This window comes from Agelaius phoeniceus, chromosome 2, assembly GCF_051311805.1.
Source record: "Agelaius phoeniceus isolate bAgePho1 chromosome 2, bAgePho1.hap1, whole genome shotgun sequence".
In the NCBI taxonomy this organism is placed as follows: domain Eukaryota; kingdom Metazoa; phylum Chordata; class Aves; order Passeriformes; family Icteridae; genus Agelaius; species Agelaius phoeniceus.
Window position 1 is genome coordinate 66890911 of NC_135266.1, and position 16606 is coordinate 66907516.

Sequence of the window (16606 nt, forward strand, 5' to 3'; positions counted from 1 at the left end):
CAGTTGCGATTCTTGCAGCATCAAATGGCTATGGCAGCGGCAGCAGCACAAGCAGCTCACCTGCATCATCAACATTCAGGCAGCCACTCAAAAAGTAAAAGGAAAAGAGGCACATCAGCCCCTCCAAAATCATGAAACTTGCCTCCCCCCACAAAAAAACTGATTGGAAGGGGATTTTTTTTTCAGATTGTTAAGGAAAAGGCTTAAAATAAAATTAGTGTTTTATATTACTGGTGGGAAAATGAAATTTTGACATTACACTAAAAGAAATGAACTGGTTTTGGAAGCCAACCGTACAGAACTTAGAAATTTCATCTATAAAGCAGCTAGGATCTGGTTTCCTCTAGTCACTTAATTTTTTAACAGAATGTTTTATCTTGTATTTTTTACCAGTCAACAACATTGTACATAGAATGAGGGTGAAAAACATTTTAGAAAAAATGAACTTTGTAAATGTAGTATTGGTATTTGTTTATTTAGTATAAAAGGTTTGTGAACACTGTAACAAATACAATTTTTACAAATCCATTTTTGAAAAGAGCTCTCTTTTTATTCACTTGGGTGTTATACTTTTTATTACTTTGTCTATGAGCTTCTTTACTTCTTTGTGTCTTGTAATTGCTCTGGTGATACAGTCCTGAAGCTTGGCTCCTGTAAGAGGACTTCCACCTAAACATTGAAGGGAATAATTTGATTTTCTACTTATACTTCAGTTACGTGTATCTAACTGTGATTTCCAAATGCAAGTATTAATACAGTAATTGTCATTACCACCACTTTTCACTGGGGAGCATACAGCTTTCCCAGCCCTAGCTTCAGGCAAAGATAATGGAAACAAGCAAGAGCTGTAACAGGAGACATGCCCAGAATTAGTCCTCTCCTGTGACTGCTTCTTGAACTTTAGTCATGCCACCCGCCATCTTAAAACTCCTTTCAAGAGCAGGTAATTTAATGACTATTCAGGCAGACACTGTTACCATAAAGCAGCTGCATCTCACAAAGCAAAGCAGGTACAGAATCTTTTCTTGACCTAACATCATCATCTCCCATAAGCTTCTTTGTAGTAAATTTAGAAGTACCTGGTTTATGGACGGAACACAGTCTGCCTTCTTCATCAGTTACAATGGTTACTGTTCCAGTTGCTAAATCTTCTTCTTCAGCAGTTGGATCAACAATGAGTAATGTGCTTGTGAAAGAAATGCATGCAGATATGTTGGTATACATTGCTCCAATAATGTTATTGCAAAATACAATTCTTACTGTAGTCTTACAAAATATTTGTAGATGGATTTAGTGCTCAAGCTTATCTGTTTTCCTACCAAAATACACCAATTTAAAAAAAAAAAAAAAAGATAAAAAAGCCAAAAAATGTGGGAGAGTCCACATAATCATGTGGAATAAAAATAGGCATATAAGCAGTTTCATAAATTTGTGACAGCGAGGTCTTGCAGGAAAATACCACTGAATTGCCACTTGCAGTATGGAATATGAAAGACTGCAGTTGTTATATTGTAGTTACACTGAAGACTAGCATTGGTTTTAGGTGTAGGCTGCACTGATTTCTACTAGACACCTTAAAGCAAAACTGATTTGCACTGGTAAGTTCACCAAAGTGGTTCTCAATTTGTTGTCAGTGAACTCTAACATCACTCCGACTGGGAATAGTTCAAAACCAGATTCACTGGGTTATTCTGGCTGTCATACTGTCACATGAGCAGGTCATTGCATGGCTCTTGTTGATGTACAGGAGCAGCCCTGCAGCAGTGCTCTTCAGCCATGGCCACACTAACCAGCAACTTACCACTTCCATTTACTCAAGGAGGCCTTTTATGCAGAAGAAAAATGCCTCTGGAAGCCAGGGTATGAAAAGCATTTTATTGAAAGGGCTATTAACCAGAATTAAAAAACAAAAATAAAACCAACGCAAACCACACAACACAGGCAGACCTCCTCTCAGTACTTAGTTTTAGGAGCTAAAAGGAGACTTCAGTAACTTGTTTGATGCAACAGCAACAGACACTCATGGAAAGCCTTCTTCCCCAGGCAGCTTTTTGGTCTATATGTAAGTATGTGTGATTTGTGTGTAAATAATACCCTACTGACAGTTGTCTGCCTAGTATGTTACTCACTTAGTGTACATCAAGCTTCAGACCCAGCAGAAATGGTACTAAAGCAATTAACAGAGGCATTCTGAAGTACCAATAATGACCTGCTCTGATGCATTTTGATAATCACTTGGTCAACAATTTACATTATTGCTCTCCCCACACCATTTGTTATTTGGATGAAAGGTCCCTACTAATCATTTCTGTGAGTACATATTAATGTGCCATAACCCCCCAAGATCTCCAAACAGACCTAAATCTTGAATAGCACAATGAGCAGTATCCTGTCACTTTCTACTTTGCAAATGGATGTCACCTGAAATAACTGCATTTCTTTTAAATAGCAGCAGAATGCATTCTTAACATTCTTGACCTAAGGAAGACCCAGTAGACAATTTCAGATGAGGAGTCAAATTATCAGATGTGATTACTTTGAATTCTCATAATCAGATTCTCTTCCTACATGAACAATGACTTAAGAATGCTGGTTACACTTCACCTTGGGTCATTATGTTTACAGTTATCCAGGGGTTCTGTTGTTCTAATTGGACTGTTACTTCCTATTTCCTTTGTTGACTACATCCTTGGCATAAGCTGTTCAAAAACTACCATCTTTTCTATCAGTTATTACACAGGCTTCTAAAACATTAATTGCACTGGTAACGTTTTCATCTTAAAGATACTTCAAAAACCTAAAACAGTACCCATCCCTGTACTTTTAAGCTTATCTTTTACTACACTTTGTTCTGTGCACTCCTTACATCACAGAACTAGATACCCCTTCAATGAGAGAGGCTGTGGATTTAAGATGGGTGGAGCAGCATTGCCTGAGGCTCCACTCCTGTCCCTGGCAGAAGTGCACAAACATCACCGGTGGCATCTTCAGTCTTTCATTTGTTTTACAAACACCGTTGTTTCCATAAAGTACAAAACAGTTTGGAACTTACTCATCAAATATAGCAAATGATGTGGCAACCGGATGCTTTCTGATAATCAAAGGATTCTTCTGTTTTAAATTAACTTCTGATAAACCACTTTCTTCATTTATCGTAACCAACGGCAATTGCACTGAAGAGATGAAAAAAATACAATGGTCTAATACTAAACATGCTGGGTTTAGCAGGCCTAGAGATGTGGACAACTACTTAAATATTTAAGCTGTTATCTTAACCCACTGAAAATCAATCAGAATAGTTTTTCCTACATTAATCATACTCTCTAAAAAAAACAAATCTTGAATTCAAGGAAAGTATTTAGCTTAGAATGACCTGTTCCAAGGAAGTATTTCATTTTTGTACTTGGTAACAGAAGCTTTTCTCCTTACACATAAATATTTTCTACTAATATTTAGTAGAATATTTTCTTCTAATATTTAGACTCTAGTACTTTAGATTCTAATACTTTACAATATTTAACCAAAAGTATTTTTTCCCCAAGTCTACTGGACATATAAAAATTAGGAATATAGTCTCATGCCATGAATGTTATGCATCTGTAGAAACAGTGCAACCTGACCTTTAGCTAACTCTTGCTGTGACAACCCATACATTGCTGGTGACAAGGAGACAAAAGCAAAGTAGCTAGGGGAATTCTAAGGCTGGCAATTCACAGTTAGAAAGGGAGGCCTTGCTGTAAATTTTCCTTTATACTGCTGCCTTCATGCATTTATAAGCCACACACCTGCAAACAGTCAGGCCACACACTTTTTTACAAACTATGATTCATTAAGCTAGGAAAGGAATATTCTGTTGTGACAAAATACTTGTGTAAGCAAAGCCTCACACAGCTCATCCTACCTACACAAAATACATTATCGAAGTAATAATGCCCTGATGTAGATGTTAAACTCATTCATAGCCCCTTCTGAAAGACTCATGTATCTGACATCAGAGAACACATGGCAGAGTAGCAGATAGTCTTTTAAGAAAGCAATAATAAGGATATGAAAAAGATGCTGGTTTTGAGGTGTTACACACCTATGGCATCCCACTATCATTTCCACCTTGTATTTGCTTTCAAATGACAGGAAACAAACAGTTCTATGAACTAGGAACCTACTTATCAGGGTTCAAAAAGCATTTCTCCAAGCAACACTTATCAGAATGTCTCTTGTTCTAAGGAAAACTTACCATTTTTTAATGCTGCCAACAAAGCAAAGACACTGGCATCCAGAAGGTTTCCATCATAGTCCAGACATATGATATCACAGTATAAGACCCACGCAAGCTATCAAAAAAGGTTTGCACATGGGAGATATTCCATCAGCTAAGTAAATGGGGCAATATGTAAGAAAATTCTGGCCACACTAAATACAGATACTTATTTCTATTATTTGACTTTTGCACTTAGGATGTAAAATAAGCTATGAGGAATGAAAAGCAAAAACAACACTAAAACCCCCTATAACCTCAAATACCTTCTGTATTTGTACTTGTGTAGAGGTCCTGTGATCTTGTTACTATCTCCCTCTTCATTCTGAGATAGAACTTACCTTGCCATTGGCAATACACAGATCTTCTTTCACTATCATCTGTGAACTAAAATAAAATGAGAGTAAGCAAGGCAATAGAAAACTCTTGCAGAGTTGCTTGTATTTTAACAGCACTAAGATGGTTCTTACTTTTCAATCACATCTGCGATGAACTGGCTCGCTGCTTGAGCTTCTTCACCAGGTGGTCCAGAGCGAAACCTCTCTGCACAGAGGGATGGCAGCTCCACATTTGGAACTAGGTAGCAAGAATCATTAGTCATAAACCAAAGAAAGCAGGCAATGGGTAATCAAAAATAAAAAAATAAATAACAGATGCTATTAATACTATTTTATGTACTTCAAATGAAAGGCAAGACCAAGAATTTTTCAATCAAGCCTTCCTAATTCTCCCCTGAAAAATAAAGTTATGCATGAGTTTGTATTAAAGAACTTGTAGTACTCTCTGTACTCAGGAACTATATATTCCATGGAAAAGCCCATACTCCTAGCTACCACTCTCTGTTTATAATCCTTCTCTATCATGACCCACACAAACACTTCTGCAAGTATTAAGCACTTTTCAGCAGATCAAGAAACAGCAGCATTTCCATCCCACTGCCTGACTTTACTGGTATGCTGTCTGCTTTCCATCAACTATTAAAACCTGAGGCTTTAGACTTGAAGCAAAAACATGCATAAACATTCATGAAAAAAACCTAAGCATAGTCAAGCTTACTGAAAACAACATACTTGGGAGATGCCTTAGAAAAGGGGACTTTGTCTCTCAATTCCACAGAATTATTTTATTTCCAAAAAAACCTCCAAACACGAGTGAGGAGGTACCACTGGGAATTACAGTTCTCTGAGAAATAAACAGTTTTTATTTCACAGTTTTTAACAGTTACATTTTTTGCCTACTGGGACCTTGAAACAGAAGTTAACATGCCTTTGCACAACCATGCATGCCACTATCTTTTATAGAGTACCTTCTCCCTCTTAATATACACAATGATGCAGGTTTCCTTCCATGCTCAGCCTGGAAACAGCAACGAAAAGGTAGCTGTATACAGAAAACTCACAAGCAAAGCAAAGGGAATTCTAGATGACTAGATGTCAATTTTGAAATTAATTTGAAGAGTTGTAATAAAATTTGATCCAAATTAATTCTTTTAAGAAATCTACAATTTCCACAACATTTTAGCTGAAGTAATACAAAACCTCAGATCGATACTGAAACACTTACCAATATATCCCTTATTAGCAGAATCCACTGCAGGTGCAGCAAGTTCCTGGAGAAATAGAAAAGAGAAAAATGAAGAATTGTGTACAAAATATTTTTCAGCTGTTCTATATACAAATGGTTGTTTTCTTCCCAGTTATTATGACAATGAGATTTACAAAAGTCATTTTTAATCAGTCCTTGTCTGTAAATTTCCTATGGAAGAACTCAGTACAGGGATGAACAGTCATTGGTCTTGTAGGTCATGGCAGGCCAGCAGTAGAGTAGGGGCTACAAGGCATTCAATAGTCCAGCCAGCTCATTCCCAGGGCACTTACTGATCCATGTTCAGGAACTTTTCAATTACAGAGCTTTTATCTATAAATAACAAAGACTTTAGTTTTGTACACATCTTTCCCCACACACAATGGGCATCACAAAAATACATGTTCTCAGACTATACAGGTAGGATTATGCAATTACATTATATATCAACTTTCAGGTCTAGAAGTAACTCAGGTGAAGGACTGTAATTGCATCTGACTGGCACATTTTTGTAACTTCAAGGGTGAGCAATTCTAAACACAAATGCACAAAGTCAGCTAACAATAAATAAAGATAAAAACCAACCATACCGCTTTTACTCCACAAATCACTGTGGTATTTCCTAACTTCACCAGGGCAGAACCATCTGCAGTTGTAATTGAACCTGAAGAGAAAAAGTACTGTTCAATAAAATCTATTTTCCCTTCAAAGGGCGCTAAATAACATCCAACCTTCATGGAGTGTTTACCTTCAATCATTTTATACTAAACACAGCCTAAGCAAAGTCTCAAATCCAGAGTGGGACAGAATCTCTGTATCAAACACACAGAACACAGTCAATCACACAGAATGGTTGAGGTTCTCCAGCCTGCTGAGGCCCGTCTGCATGGCAGCAGAACCCTCTGGCATATCAGCCACTCCCAGTTCAGTGTCATCTGCAAACTTGTGAGAGCACCTAAATTGTGCTGCACATACAGGAGCAGAACTGACTAATTACACTGTGCATGTTAGCCCAGGAACAGGACTGAAAACAGTGCTCAAAGATACCATTGTACCATTGTAGAAACTGTAAAGGAAAATCCTTCCTCTTCCTGGTTTCCAAATATAAGAACCAAGAAAACCAATTAGCAAGTCATTAAGGTCACCACTATAACCTAATACTAATAATACCTCCCCCATTATTACTATTCCACATAAGCACTTGCCTATGTTGACAGTGGTTGTCCGAAATTCACCTAACTCTCTTCCATCAGGTCGACAGTTCTCTTTCTAAAGAAAAATTACAAACTTCAAATTAGAAAATATACTTTATCAAATAAGACAGTAATATTTTTGCTACAAAACTTAATAAAAAATAATACTCTCTTCTCAAAAATGCTAGGGAAAACTCAGTCACACTCTAGCTGCTTTTCATCAACTGATAGTAGTTTGTGGTCATCAGCCTGCAAAAGAAAACTCCTGATTTTTAAAATTCATTTAAATTTATTTAGATAATATAACAGGAGACTGATTGTCTCAAGGGTAGGTACTACAGGAGACTAGATTCAGAACATCATCCAAGAATGAACACGCACTGGTAAACTTAAAATCAGAGTTTTTACCTGCCTGCATCGCTTAGTGGAGCTCTTAAAATTAGAGTGAACTTAAGAAAACAAAAGAAAAACCCTGCACCAAAAGAAAACACAGCATTCAAATACCATCAGTCAGAAGCTGTACAACACATAACCCTTGTGTTAGAAACTGAAACAATATCCCATCATTTTAGATCTGAATTGTTACCACAGTTTCAAGCTTTTCAAAAGCAAACTCTTTTGGTTCAATTATAAGAACCAAAATTTGCAATAACACTGGATCCATTTCTAAGTCAATACAACTTCAGTAATAGCTGAACTAATTTAGGGTAACAAAAGTCAGTGTTCTTCCCCCGCAGTTAAAGTGTGCATGGTTAGCAGCAATAGTCTCTTTTACTAATTTTTGCAGCATCTAAAAGCCTGGTATGACATCATTTTGTACGAGGCAAAAACCTGCATCTTGGTCAAATTTAACCTGAACTCCTTTCAAGACCAACAGAAGCATTTACCCATCAAGATGAACAGCATCAACACCATGGAAAGATGGAAAGAAAAACATGTTCTGAAGAGCACAAATGTTTTTCACCTGCTCAGATGGTTTTTTGGGGTTTTTTTTCAGTTTCCATTTCCAGAGCTTCAGATTTCCATACAGAAAATTTAGAAGAGCAGAAACAAGCAAGAAAAAATTCACTGCAACGAAGTTATACAGGCATCTTATGTTTCACTCACCAAAAACCTCCTGTAATATTCCAATGGTTCCACAGTTCTAGAACAAATAGAAAGAGAATTTCAAATGCAAGCTCCTGAGTAGGCAAGACACAGGGGAAAAAAACAATCTGGGAATCGAGATGCCTGACAAAGCTGTTCTGCAATACAGTTACAGAACAATGAGGAAATTTTAAACTAATCTAAAAAAAAATTTAGATTAAAATTTCCTCATTGCTCTGTAACTGTATTGCAGAAAAACTGTAACAGTTTTACAGTTAGGAAAAAACTGTACTTTTTTCCTAAGTACAGTTCCAAAATGCTCCTTCCATACAATGAACCTGCCTGCACATACACTGAACAAAAACTGCTAGCTTTCATCTTTCAAGGAATGCAAAAAGGAAAATTTTACTACACTGTGTGAAATATCTGTTAGTTCAAGGACTGCATTCAGATGCAGAAATTTGCATAAAAATTTTTATTTATTCAGTTTTTCTTAGAATCTTTCAGAAAATGTAAAACTACAAAATATGCTTCATGCAGTGCTTCAGATGAGAAATAATTGATGTTATTATTAATCACACACTAGTAACAGTACCTGGGTATCAGGGATCATTAAGGTAAAAAAAAAAGCTTTTATAAAAGGTGTTGCCAATATTTAAACAAAGCATTCACAGTTTTGTTAAAATAGTGCTTCTGGGGCAGGGGTGGAAAAAAGATAAGTGGAATAGGCAAGTTTTCCAAATGTAAACTAACACACAGAGGCATCACCAACATAATGGCCAGCATGAATTGGCTCCTGTTGGCTCCACATGCGTAGGTCCTGTACCACTGGATTATAAGCCCAACACAAGGTCTGTTATCTTATTGTTCATGTAACAGCACTTGCTAAAACTTGTTTTGAAGCTTTTAAGCCACGCAATAGAATCAAGGATGCTGGGACAGCCTACCCAGAGAAGCTGTGAGTGCCCTGTGCCTGGAACTGTTCAAGGCCAGGCTGGATGGGGCTCTGAGCGCCCTGGTCTAGCAAAAGGTGTCCCTGCCCGTGGCAAAGGGATTGGAGCTGGATGATCTGGGAAAATCCCCTCTGACCCAAACCATTTTACTATTCTAAAACGAGTAGTTATAAACGAGAAGTCATTGAATTCCGTACACTTTTAACTTCCTTATAATTCGATCAGCTGTGTAAGGGGAGGTTTAGGTTGGAGAGCAGGAAAAACGTTTGTCACGTAGAGGTGATTGGGCACTGGGACTGGAACTTCCCCAGGGCAGAGGTCACAGCATCAGAACTGCTCCGAGTCCAAGAAGCGCCTGGATAACGCCCTCAGGCACATGGTGACTCCTGGGGGTGTCCTGCACAGGGCCAGCAGCTGGACTCGCTGATCTCTAAGGATCCACCTCGGTATACTCCGCAATTCTGATACCAGGCAGCTCCGGCCTCACTGAGCTACGCTTTTTACCGGGCGTTTTCCCGGCTGGCCAAATCCTGCTCGCTTAGTCTTTCCCGCACTCGCCGGGGGCTCCACCGCCCCGCAGCACCGACCCCATCCCTCCCAGACGCGCCGAGCCCGCTCCCCGCGTGCGACCGGAGCGGTGACGGGATAAAGCCCTGAAGGGTCCCCGCGCGGCCGGGGCGGTGACGGGATAAAGCCCTCAAGGGTCCCCGCGCGGCCGGGACGCTGAGAGGCGCGGGCGGGAGCCGCGGCGCGGCTCCGGCGGGACCGCGGTCCCCGGGCCCAGCACTTACTTGAACGCCGCCGCCATGGCGGTGCCGTCTCCGTCCCGGATGTGGCGCCCCCTGGCGGCCCGCCCTCCCGGCAGCCTCCGCGAGCGGACCGGAGGCAGCGGCGGCCACAGGGGCGGCGGCGCTGCCGGGCCCTGACCGCCGGGGGGCGCCGGCGGCTCCCAGCGGCACCCGGCGGGCGGCGCGGCCGCTTCCGCGTCGCTGTCGCGGCGCGCTGGGGCCCCGTGGCTGCCGCGGGCGATGGCGCTGCCGCCGCTCCCGTCCCTGCCCGCAGCCGCGCTGGCGCTGGCGGCCCTCGCCGCCTTCCTCCTCGTCCTGGTGAGAGCCGCGCACGGCGGGCCCGGGGGGCTCCGTGGCGGGGGCGGTGGGCGAGGCCGCCCTGTGCCCGCCCCCCGGTGCGGGGCAGGGGCGCTGCCCGGGGTCCCGGCCCTGCCCGGGGGTCCCGCGGTCTCGTCGCGCCCCGCAGGCGGCAGGGCCGGCCCGGGCTGGGCGGCAGAAGCCGGCAGGGCTGCGCTTGTGCGGGAGGTTGTGCGGGCAAGGTGTTTCGGCAAGGCGTGGGCTGCCGTCCCTGGCAAAGGGCACCAAGACGGAGCATTTCAGCCTGACAGTACGTGTTGGGAAATGTCCTGCTAACGCCTTCGCGTTAACCATTTGGGAAGTGGATGCGTTTCTGCCTATCTGAAATGCCCTGCGAGATTAAGAAGGTCGACCCCCTGGAAAGCGAAATTCTGCTGCCTGTCCGCAGTGCCACGTATGCATCCTGCCCAGGGAGGTGGCGGAGGCACCGTCCCTGGAGGTGGTTAAGGAAAGACTGGAGGTGGCACTCAGTGCCGTGGTCTAATTGACACGGTGGTGTTGGGGCATCGGTGATTCAGAGGTCTTTTTCAACCTCAGTGATTCTGTGTGTGATGTCACCAAGTAAAAGTGCTCCAGAACCCAAGTTCTACCGCTTTTTTTTTAGCCATGCATGAAGCAATCAGAGCCTTAGTTTTGCAAGCACACATGGCTGGCTAGTCGTGAGCCTTGCCATTGATTTCAGTGGCTTGGTGGGGGATCAGAGGTGGCACCTGCTTATGTGCTTAAGGTTACTTGGGGAAGGAGCTTGGACCACGACTTTGGAGGCACCTGCATGCTTTGCAGTTAAAAACAGCAGTAAGCCAATGATGCTGACAGTGGGAGTAACCAAATGGGGTGAAAGGGTTTTGGTCCTGTGTGAAATTTCACAATAGTGACCCACCTCGTTACTGAAATATACTTGGTTGCCCCTGGTAGCACATTTAACAGCTAGGTAAACTTCTAACAGAATGCTTGACAACTTTTTTCATTTCTTCTTCATCACAGATTTGTGTAATTGCTCATGTGACTGCCAAAACAATGCCACACGAAGATGCTGAGTGCAGGAGAGGATCTGCACCAAATTTACATGATCCCGCTACAAGAGAACTCTCTGTCGTTGTGCCTTCATACAATGAGGAAAACCGGTGTAAGATTTTTCTAGTTTTGAGGAAGAGAAGAAAATCTATCTGTTGTTACTATAATAATGCAGAGCCAGTTAGGTTAGCGGTAGATTCTGTCAGGCCAGATTATGTATCAGATTTTGGACACAGTTTCTAGAAATCAGTCCAAGTACGTTGGATTTCAAAATTAAGGCATAGTGTAACTTGATTTCTACTGCTAAAAGTAGCATGGGGCACTTGTAAGAATCCTCTTAATTTTAATGAACCCCAGAAGAATGGCTGTTCATTGCCCCTGAAAATGCTGCAAGGCAAGAAGTAGTAAAATACTTTTTAAATTTATTTGAGAGCTTTCCACTCTTTAAACAACAACAGCAGCTTCATACAGGCAGAAAAAGGGATGATCTCATGGGTTTGTGTTTGACTTGGCCATAGATAGGAGTACCTGATGTTGAGTGAAGGCATTTAGATGTGATAGAAATAATCAAGCTCTTAAGCTGATGTGGCAGTACAGAAGCTGACAGCTTGCTTAAACAGATAAAGTCAGTGCTGGTTTACAGGGTCAGTCACAAAGAATGATTTTTTTTCCTTTAATGTTGTGTAGAGAATTACATACTTCAAAATGAAAAGTTGGTTCCTCAGAAAAAATATTTTTATCCTGTCTTTTTACCACGTGTGTGATTTTCTTCAGTGTTCTTTCTGCATTCAGAAAGGGCAGCACTTAGAGTTGCAGCTGCTAAGCTTGGTTACTGAAGGTAGTGTTGATGAAAGAGTTGCTTTGCTCAGCCTTGCTTTGTGGCTGTTTTCAGCTTGCTTGTGCAGGTGCTTTTGGTGTTATAAGCTACTAACCTGACTTCCTCCACCTTTTCTCTAGTACCACTTATGATGGATGAAGCTTTGGATTATCTAGAAAAAAGACAGGTATATTCATTTTACATTCAAAATTCATTGTTTTTCTGTGTATTATGCATAACAAGTCAGTGATCTAGTCACTTTGTTATGTTAGTGTACATTAAAACAGTAGTACTTGGCCCCTTAGAAATAATGCTTCTGTCTCTTATCAGTTATTTTTAGATTGAGTGCCAGAAAGGATTTTTAAATTAAGTAAAAATTTAACATGCTGCTGTAGGATGAAACAATCTTGATATGCATGAAATCTGCCCAAGACAGAGCTAAGGATTAACCATGCATTTAACTTTCTAAGCTAAGTCCTGGTTTGTTCCAGCAAGTTTCATAAGCATCTGTTCTTCATTAGGATTTGTTCTCTGGGTAAGAAGCTCATTGTGAAAGTTTGTGGATTTTGTTTTGTTTGGGTTTTCTTAGAAGTGATGTTTTTCTGAGCTTCCATCTCCTACAGCAAAATTGATTTTTCAGTTCTAGATGGTAGCATGGCAAGCCAGTGTAACGGTACCTGCATCAAATATGGCAAAATTCTGTAATTATGCCATCTTAACAAATTTACTGCATCATATTAGTATCTGTTGGCACCTATGAATGACTGCTAGGGAGAAAAGTATAATGACATTTGAAAGACCTACTGCCTACTTAAGAAATTGGATGAAATTGATTAAATTGAAATAAAATGCATTATTTTTGCTTTTATTTTCAAGAAACAAGATCCTTCATTCACTTATGAAGTGATAGTAGTTAATGATGGTAGTAAAGATCAAACTGCAAAGGTAAGAAAAAGTAATGTCTTCCCAAGCAACCAGAGGCATGAATTTTGTTTGGATTTTTGTATATTTGTGGAATATACAAGTGGTTTATATTTATATTTTGGTTCTTGAAGCAGTTGACAGTTGAAGTTCACATTTCTGAATTACTCTGTTGTTGCATCATGGATGGTGCACATGAATACACATGAATACACATATTATTGTTTTGCAAATTCTAGTTTTCTTGATTGGCAACTGTGACAGCCATTTTCCTGCAGCTGAGGTTCTAAGAATCCTAACTTCAAGAAATTTCATTTGAAGTACATTATGTGTGCATAGTGATGATGTGAATATGAATTTGAGGAAGCTAAAAAGTCTTTTAAAATATCTCATTCATACTGTGATTGACAGAACAGGTGGCAGTTCTTTCCCCCCCTTTGTGGGATTGTTCATTTAAAAATCCATGTGCCAATAGTAGTATTTTCAAAATAGTTCTGTTTTCTTCTGCTTTTGATGTATGTCACTAACAAGGAAGGCTAGCCAGCTTGTGGGGTTTTTTCTACTGCTTGGAAGATGTTTGAGGTAGACACTAAAATGCATTTTGCTTTAAGGATTGCTGGTATATATTTTTGACTGCTGTTCATTTTTTCTACCATCTCTTTCAACTGAGCCTACAATGGCTGCAGGCCTCTGGACTTAAAAGGACTCAAGACAACCTTTAGAAAAAATTAGAAGAAAACTCGAGCTTTCTCTTCCCCACAACATGTACCAAAATGTTCAGATCCTTGCAGTGTGAATGGGGTTTTAGATCAATATGAATTTTTCTTCAAAATCTCAAATAGCAGCAAGACAAGTGAGAAATAGGTGGCTGTCATAGAAAATTGTATTTCTTTTATGAACTATTGGTGTTAATAGAAAAGGTCTGTAATAGTATGATATAAATTGAATTAGGATTGAGTTTTTTAGAGGTGGGAGGATGGGGGTTGAGATTGCTTAGGGAAATATCCTGTTCTTATTGAACATTACTTCATTTCTTCAGTCTTTTTGTTTTGACTGTGAACTGTTTTTTATTTTCCCAAACAGACTCCGGTGAACACTGGCAATGTATTTGTGCCGACTGAAGTGGTTATAGCTCTGTGCTATTAATTTATTTTCTTTTGAAGGGTGAGCAAATGTACACTTCTCCCTTGGTTCCTGTTTTTGTTTTATGCTGGCTTTTTGTGTATCTGTCAGGTTGCAAAGGAGTACTGCAAGAAATATGGAAGTGACAAAGTGCGAGTGATATCTTTGGAAAAAAATCGAGGGAAAGGGGGAGCAGTCAGGACGGTAATTAATACTTTCATCTCCTTCTCTGTTTGAACTACCTGTGCCCAAATATGCCAGAGACAGAGCTGTGCTGATTGACATTTTGAATTCAATGCATTAACAAAATGATTAGGAGAAAACTGAGTACAGATTCTATAAATTATAGCAAAAATATTTTTCAAAATAAGTTTGTTTTAGATCTTGGTAGCAGTGTTGTCTTTCCAGAAAGATCAATAACAAAGAGTTTTTTATAATACGAGAATTCAAAGCGGAAAAAACTGCTTGAATCTCATATTCATGTTAGTTCTACTTAGAAATGTACTTGCATTTATAAAAGCCAACCAAAAAAAATAACCCAAAACTGTTACAGATTAAAGTTAAGCTTTTGTAGACAAAATAGAGTCAAATTGGCAAACTTCACTCTCCAGGTCATGGCTGTTTTTAACATGGCTGATAAACAAGAACTCATCCAGCACAGTTTATGTTTACTGAAGCCCACTGCTATCACCCACACTCGGTAGTCAAAACAGCACAATTCATGCTTTCACATAGATATTGTCATAAAATTAGCTTGTTCTAAATATGAAATAGCTGTTGCACATTTAGAAGGAACATTGTATTCCTACAATGCATGACACCTTGCTTTTCTGAAAAAGGGTGGTATCATCTATGAATTGTCAGTGATGTGCCTTTATCTGTATTTTCAGCTCTGTCTTTAGTATGTCAATTTATTTTTTATGAAAATTGAATAACTATCGGAAATGGAGAGAACATAATATTGGAACATATAGAACTTTTGTAAGAAATACAAATTTGAAGTTATTCCAAGAGAAGGAGAACAATTCTCTGTGTGATATACTTTTACAATTCATAATGTAGAGTGGATGTGTGTTCAGCTACTTCCTTGACAGGCTTTTCCAGATGCACACATGCTTGGTTGGAACAGTACTTCTGTCACACACGCTGCTACTTGTTTTCCTGTCTGGACCCCTTCAAAAATTATGAAATATTTCTGACCAAGCATATAGCAAATTAAGCTGTGAAACCTGTGCATCACAAGTGTTTTGCAGTGATACTGTGACTTGTGACTTAGTCTTAAATTAGATTTGAGAAAAAGCTCTTGAATTTTCATGAAAAGGTGTTAGGAAAAACTCGCACTGCATCCTCCTTTCCACAGTGCACGTGACCAAGAAAGGCCATCCACTGCAGTGGCAACTGCTAATCATGGCTTCTTGGTGCTCCCCTCTAGAGCTAACTGTAGCAACTTGTTGCCTTTTAGATTTAGGGTTTCCTGAGAAGGATTGTTAGCCTTCCATGTTCATGCATTGTCTGTCACTGTGGACACTCAAGAGTGTGAAGTCTCTAGATGTTGTTACCATATAAATAGATATATTACTGTTAGTAGCAGAAGATTAAGATTTACCTGCTGTGTGGAATCTGTGAGATATCACTGTCTTATTACTACATAGGTGTTTGGAGTGTCTTGCACCTAGCTTATGACAAATAATTGGTCACAAAGGTGTTGATATTTTCATTGCAGGGTGTCTTTAGTTCTCGGGGGAAAACAATTCTTATGGCTGATGCAGATGGAGCTACAAAATTTGCAGATATTGAAAAAGTAGAAGAAGGTCTAAAGAATCTCCAGCCATGGCCTGTGAGTATAAATTCTCATGCTTTTACTGCAATACATGCATACTTTAATACACAAGATATACTTTTGTAGTTTTCTTTTGAGATCCAGTTGAAGATCTAGGTGTAAGTCTGAAGACCTAAGTATAAGGTCAGAAGCCTCAAGAATTGGCTGTCAGAAGGAGCTTTCACTGAGTTCTTACCTCCTTTGCATCCATTGTGCCTACTCCAAGGCAGTACAGAATGTTCTGTTTGCTGTTTATCCTTCCTGCAAATTGTTTGAAGTTGTTCTGTTCTGTATAAATACCATGTGTTGCCTCCTTAGTCTTCTTTGTGAACTGTTTTGTTTTTTCATTTTATCTGATGTCATCCTGTATACCTTTAAGGGTGCATCTTAATTCCACCCTCTTTTATATAGGTTTTCTTTTCTCAGGGTCCTTAGTTTAATGACAGTATTTGGAAGAACTTTTATTGTAAACAAAAGTTCAAGAACCTGTGGAACAAGAACAGCTCCCTGCACAGTCATTCTCTTTTGGGAGCTTGACTTGAAAGAACTGAGGTTTATTTTCTGCTTAAATGCAGATGGGTGAGGTACTTGTAGTTGGTTTCCCAGAGTGCCAGAAGAGATGTGCAGCCTTACAGACAGAGCTGTGGGGGATGTACCTGTGCAAGGGGTCACAGCCTGTGAGTGCAAGAGCCTCAAG

General features: G+C 40.1%; 3 protein-coding genes across 15 annotated transcripts in view; 2 read left to right on the top strand and 1 right to left on the bottom strand.

The window, feature by feature from the left end:
• Positions 1-528, top strand: part of SUPT20H (SPT20 homolog, SAGA complex component) — a 29912-nt gene extending 29384 nt beyond the window's left edge. For 9 of the 11 annotated variants that reach the window (XM_077173769.1, XM_054651463.2, XM_077173773.1 and 6 more), the window contains one exon: positions 1-528. In XM_077173769.1, coding sequence (XP_077029884.1) covers positions 1-135 — 135 coding nt within the window. In that variant the 3' untranslated portion in view covers positions 136-528. The other 2 variants (XM_077173771.1, XM_054651465.2) reach the window with 1 other exon arrangement.
• On the bottom strand, positions 455-10018 carry EXOSC8 (exosome component 8). Its single transcript, XM_054651469.2, has 11 exons — positions 9863-10018; positions 8140-8176; positions 7045-7108; positions 6430-6503; positions 5819-5864; positions 4726-4831; positions 4597-4642; positions 4235-4331; positions 3053-3173; positions 1080-1186; positions 455-669 (listed from the first exon to the last, which is right to left on the bottom strand). Exons 1-11 carry the CDS (start codon positions 9877-9879, stop codon positions 554-556), a joined length of 831 nt encoding a protein of 276 aa, XP_054507444.1. The 5' UTR covers positions 9880-10018; the 3' UTR covers positions 455-553.
• ALG5 (ALG5 dolichyl-phosphate beta-glucosyltransferase) overlaps positions 9406-16606 on the top strand; it is a 21053-nt gene continuing 13852 nt past the window's right edge. Inside the window, exons 1-6 of one of the 3 annotated variants that reach the window (XM_077173776.1) lie at positions 9406-9517; positions 11201-11342; positions 12188-12234; positions 12924-12992; positions 14202-14294; positions 15814-15927. In XM_077173776.1, coding sequence (XP_077029891.1) covers positions 11234-11342; positions 12188-12234; positions 12924-12992; positions 14202-14294; positions 15814-15927 — 432 coding nt within the window. In that variant the 5' untranslated portion in view covers positions 9406-9517; positions 11201-11233. Of the gene's footprint in view, positions 9518-10043; positions 10178-11200; positions 11343-12187; positions 12235-12923; positions 12993-14201; positions 14295-15813; positions 15928-16606 lie in introns of those variants that run through there. The other 2 variants (XM_054654624.2, XM_077173775.1) reach the window with 2 other exon arrangements.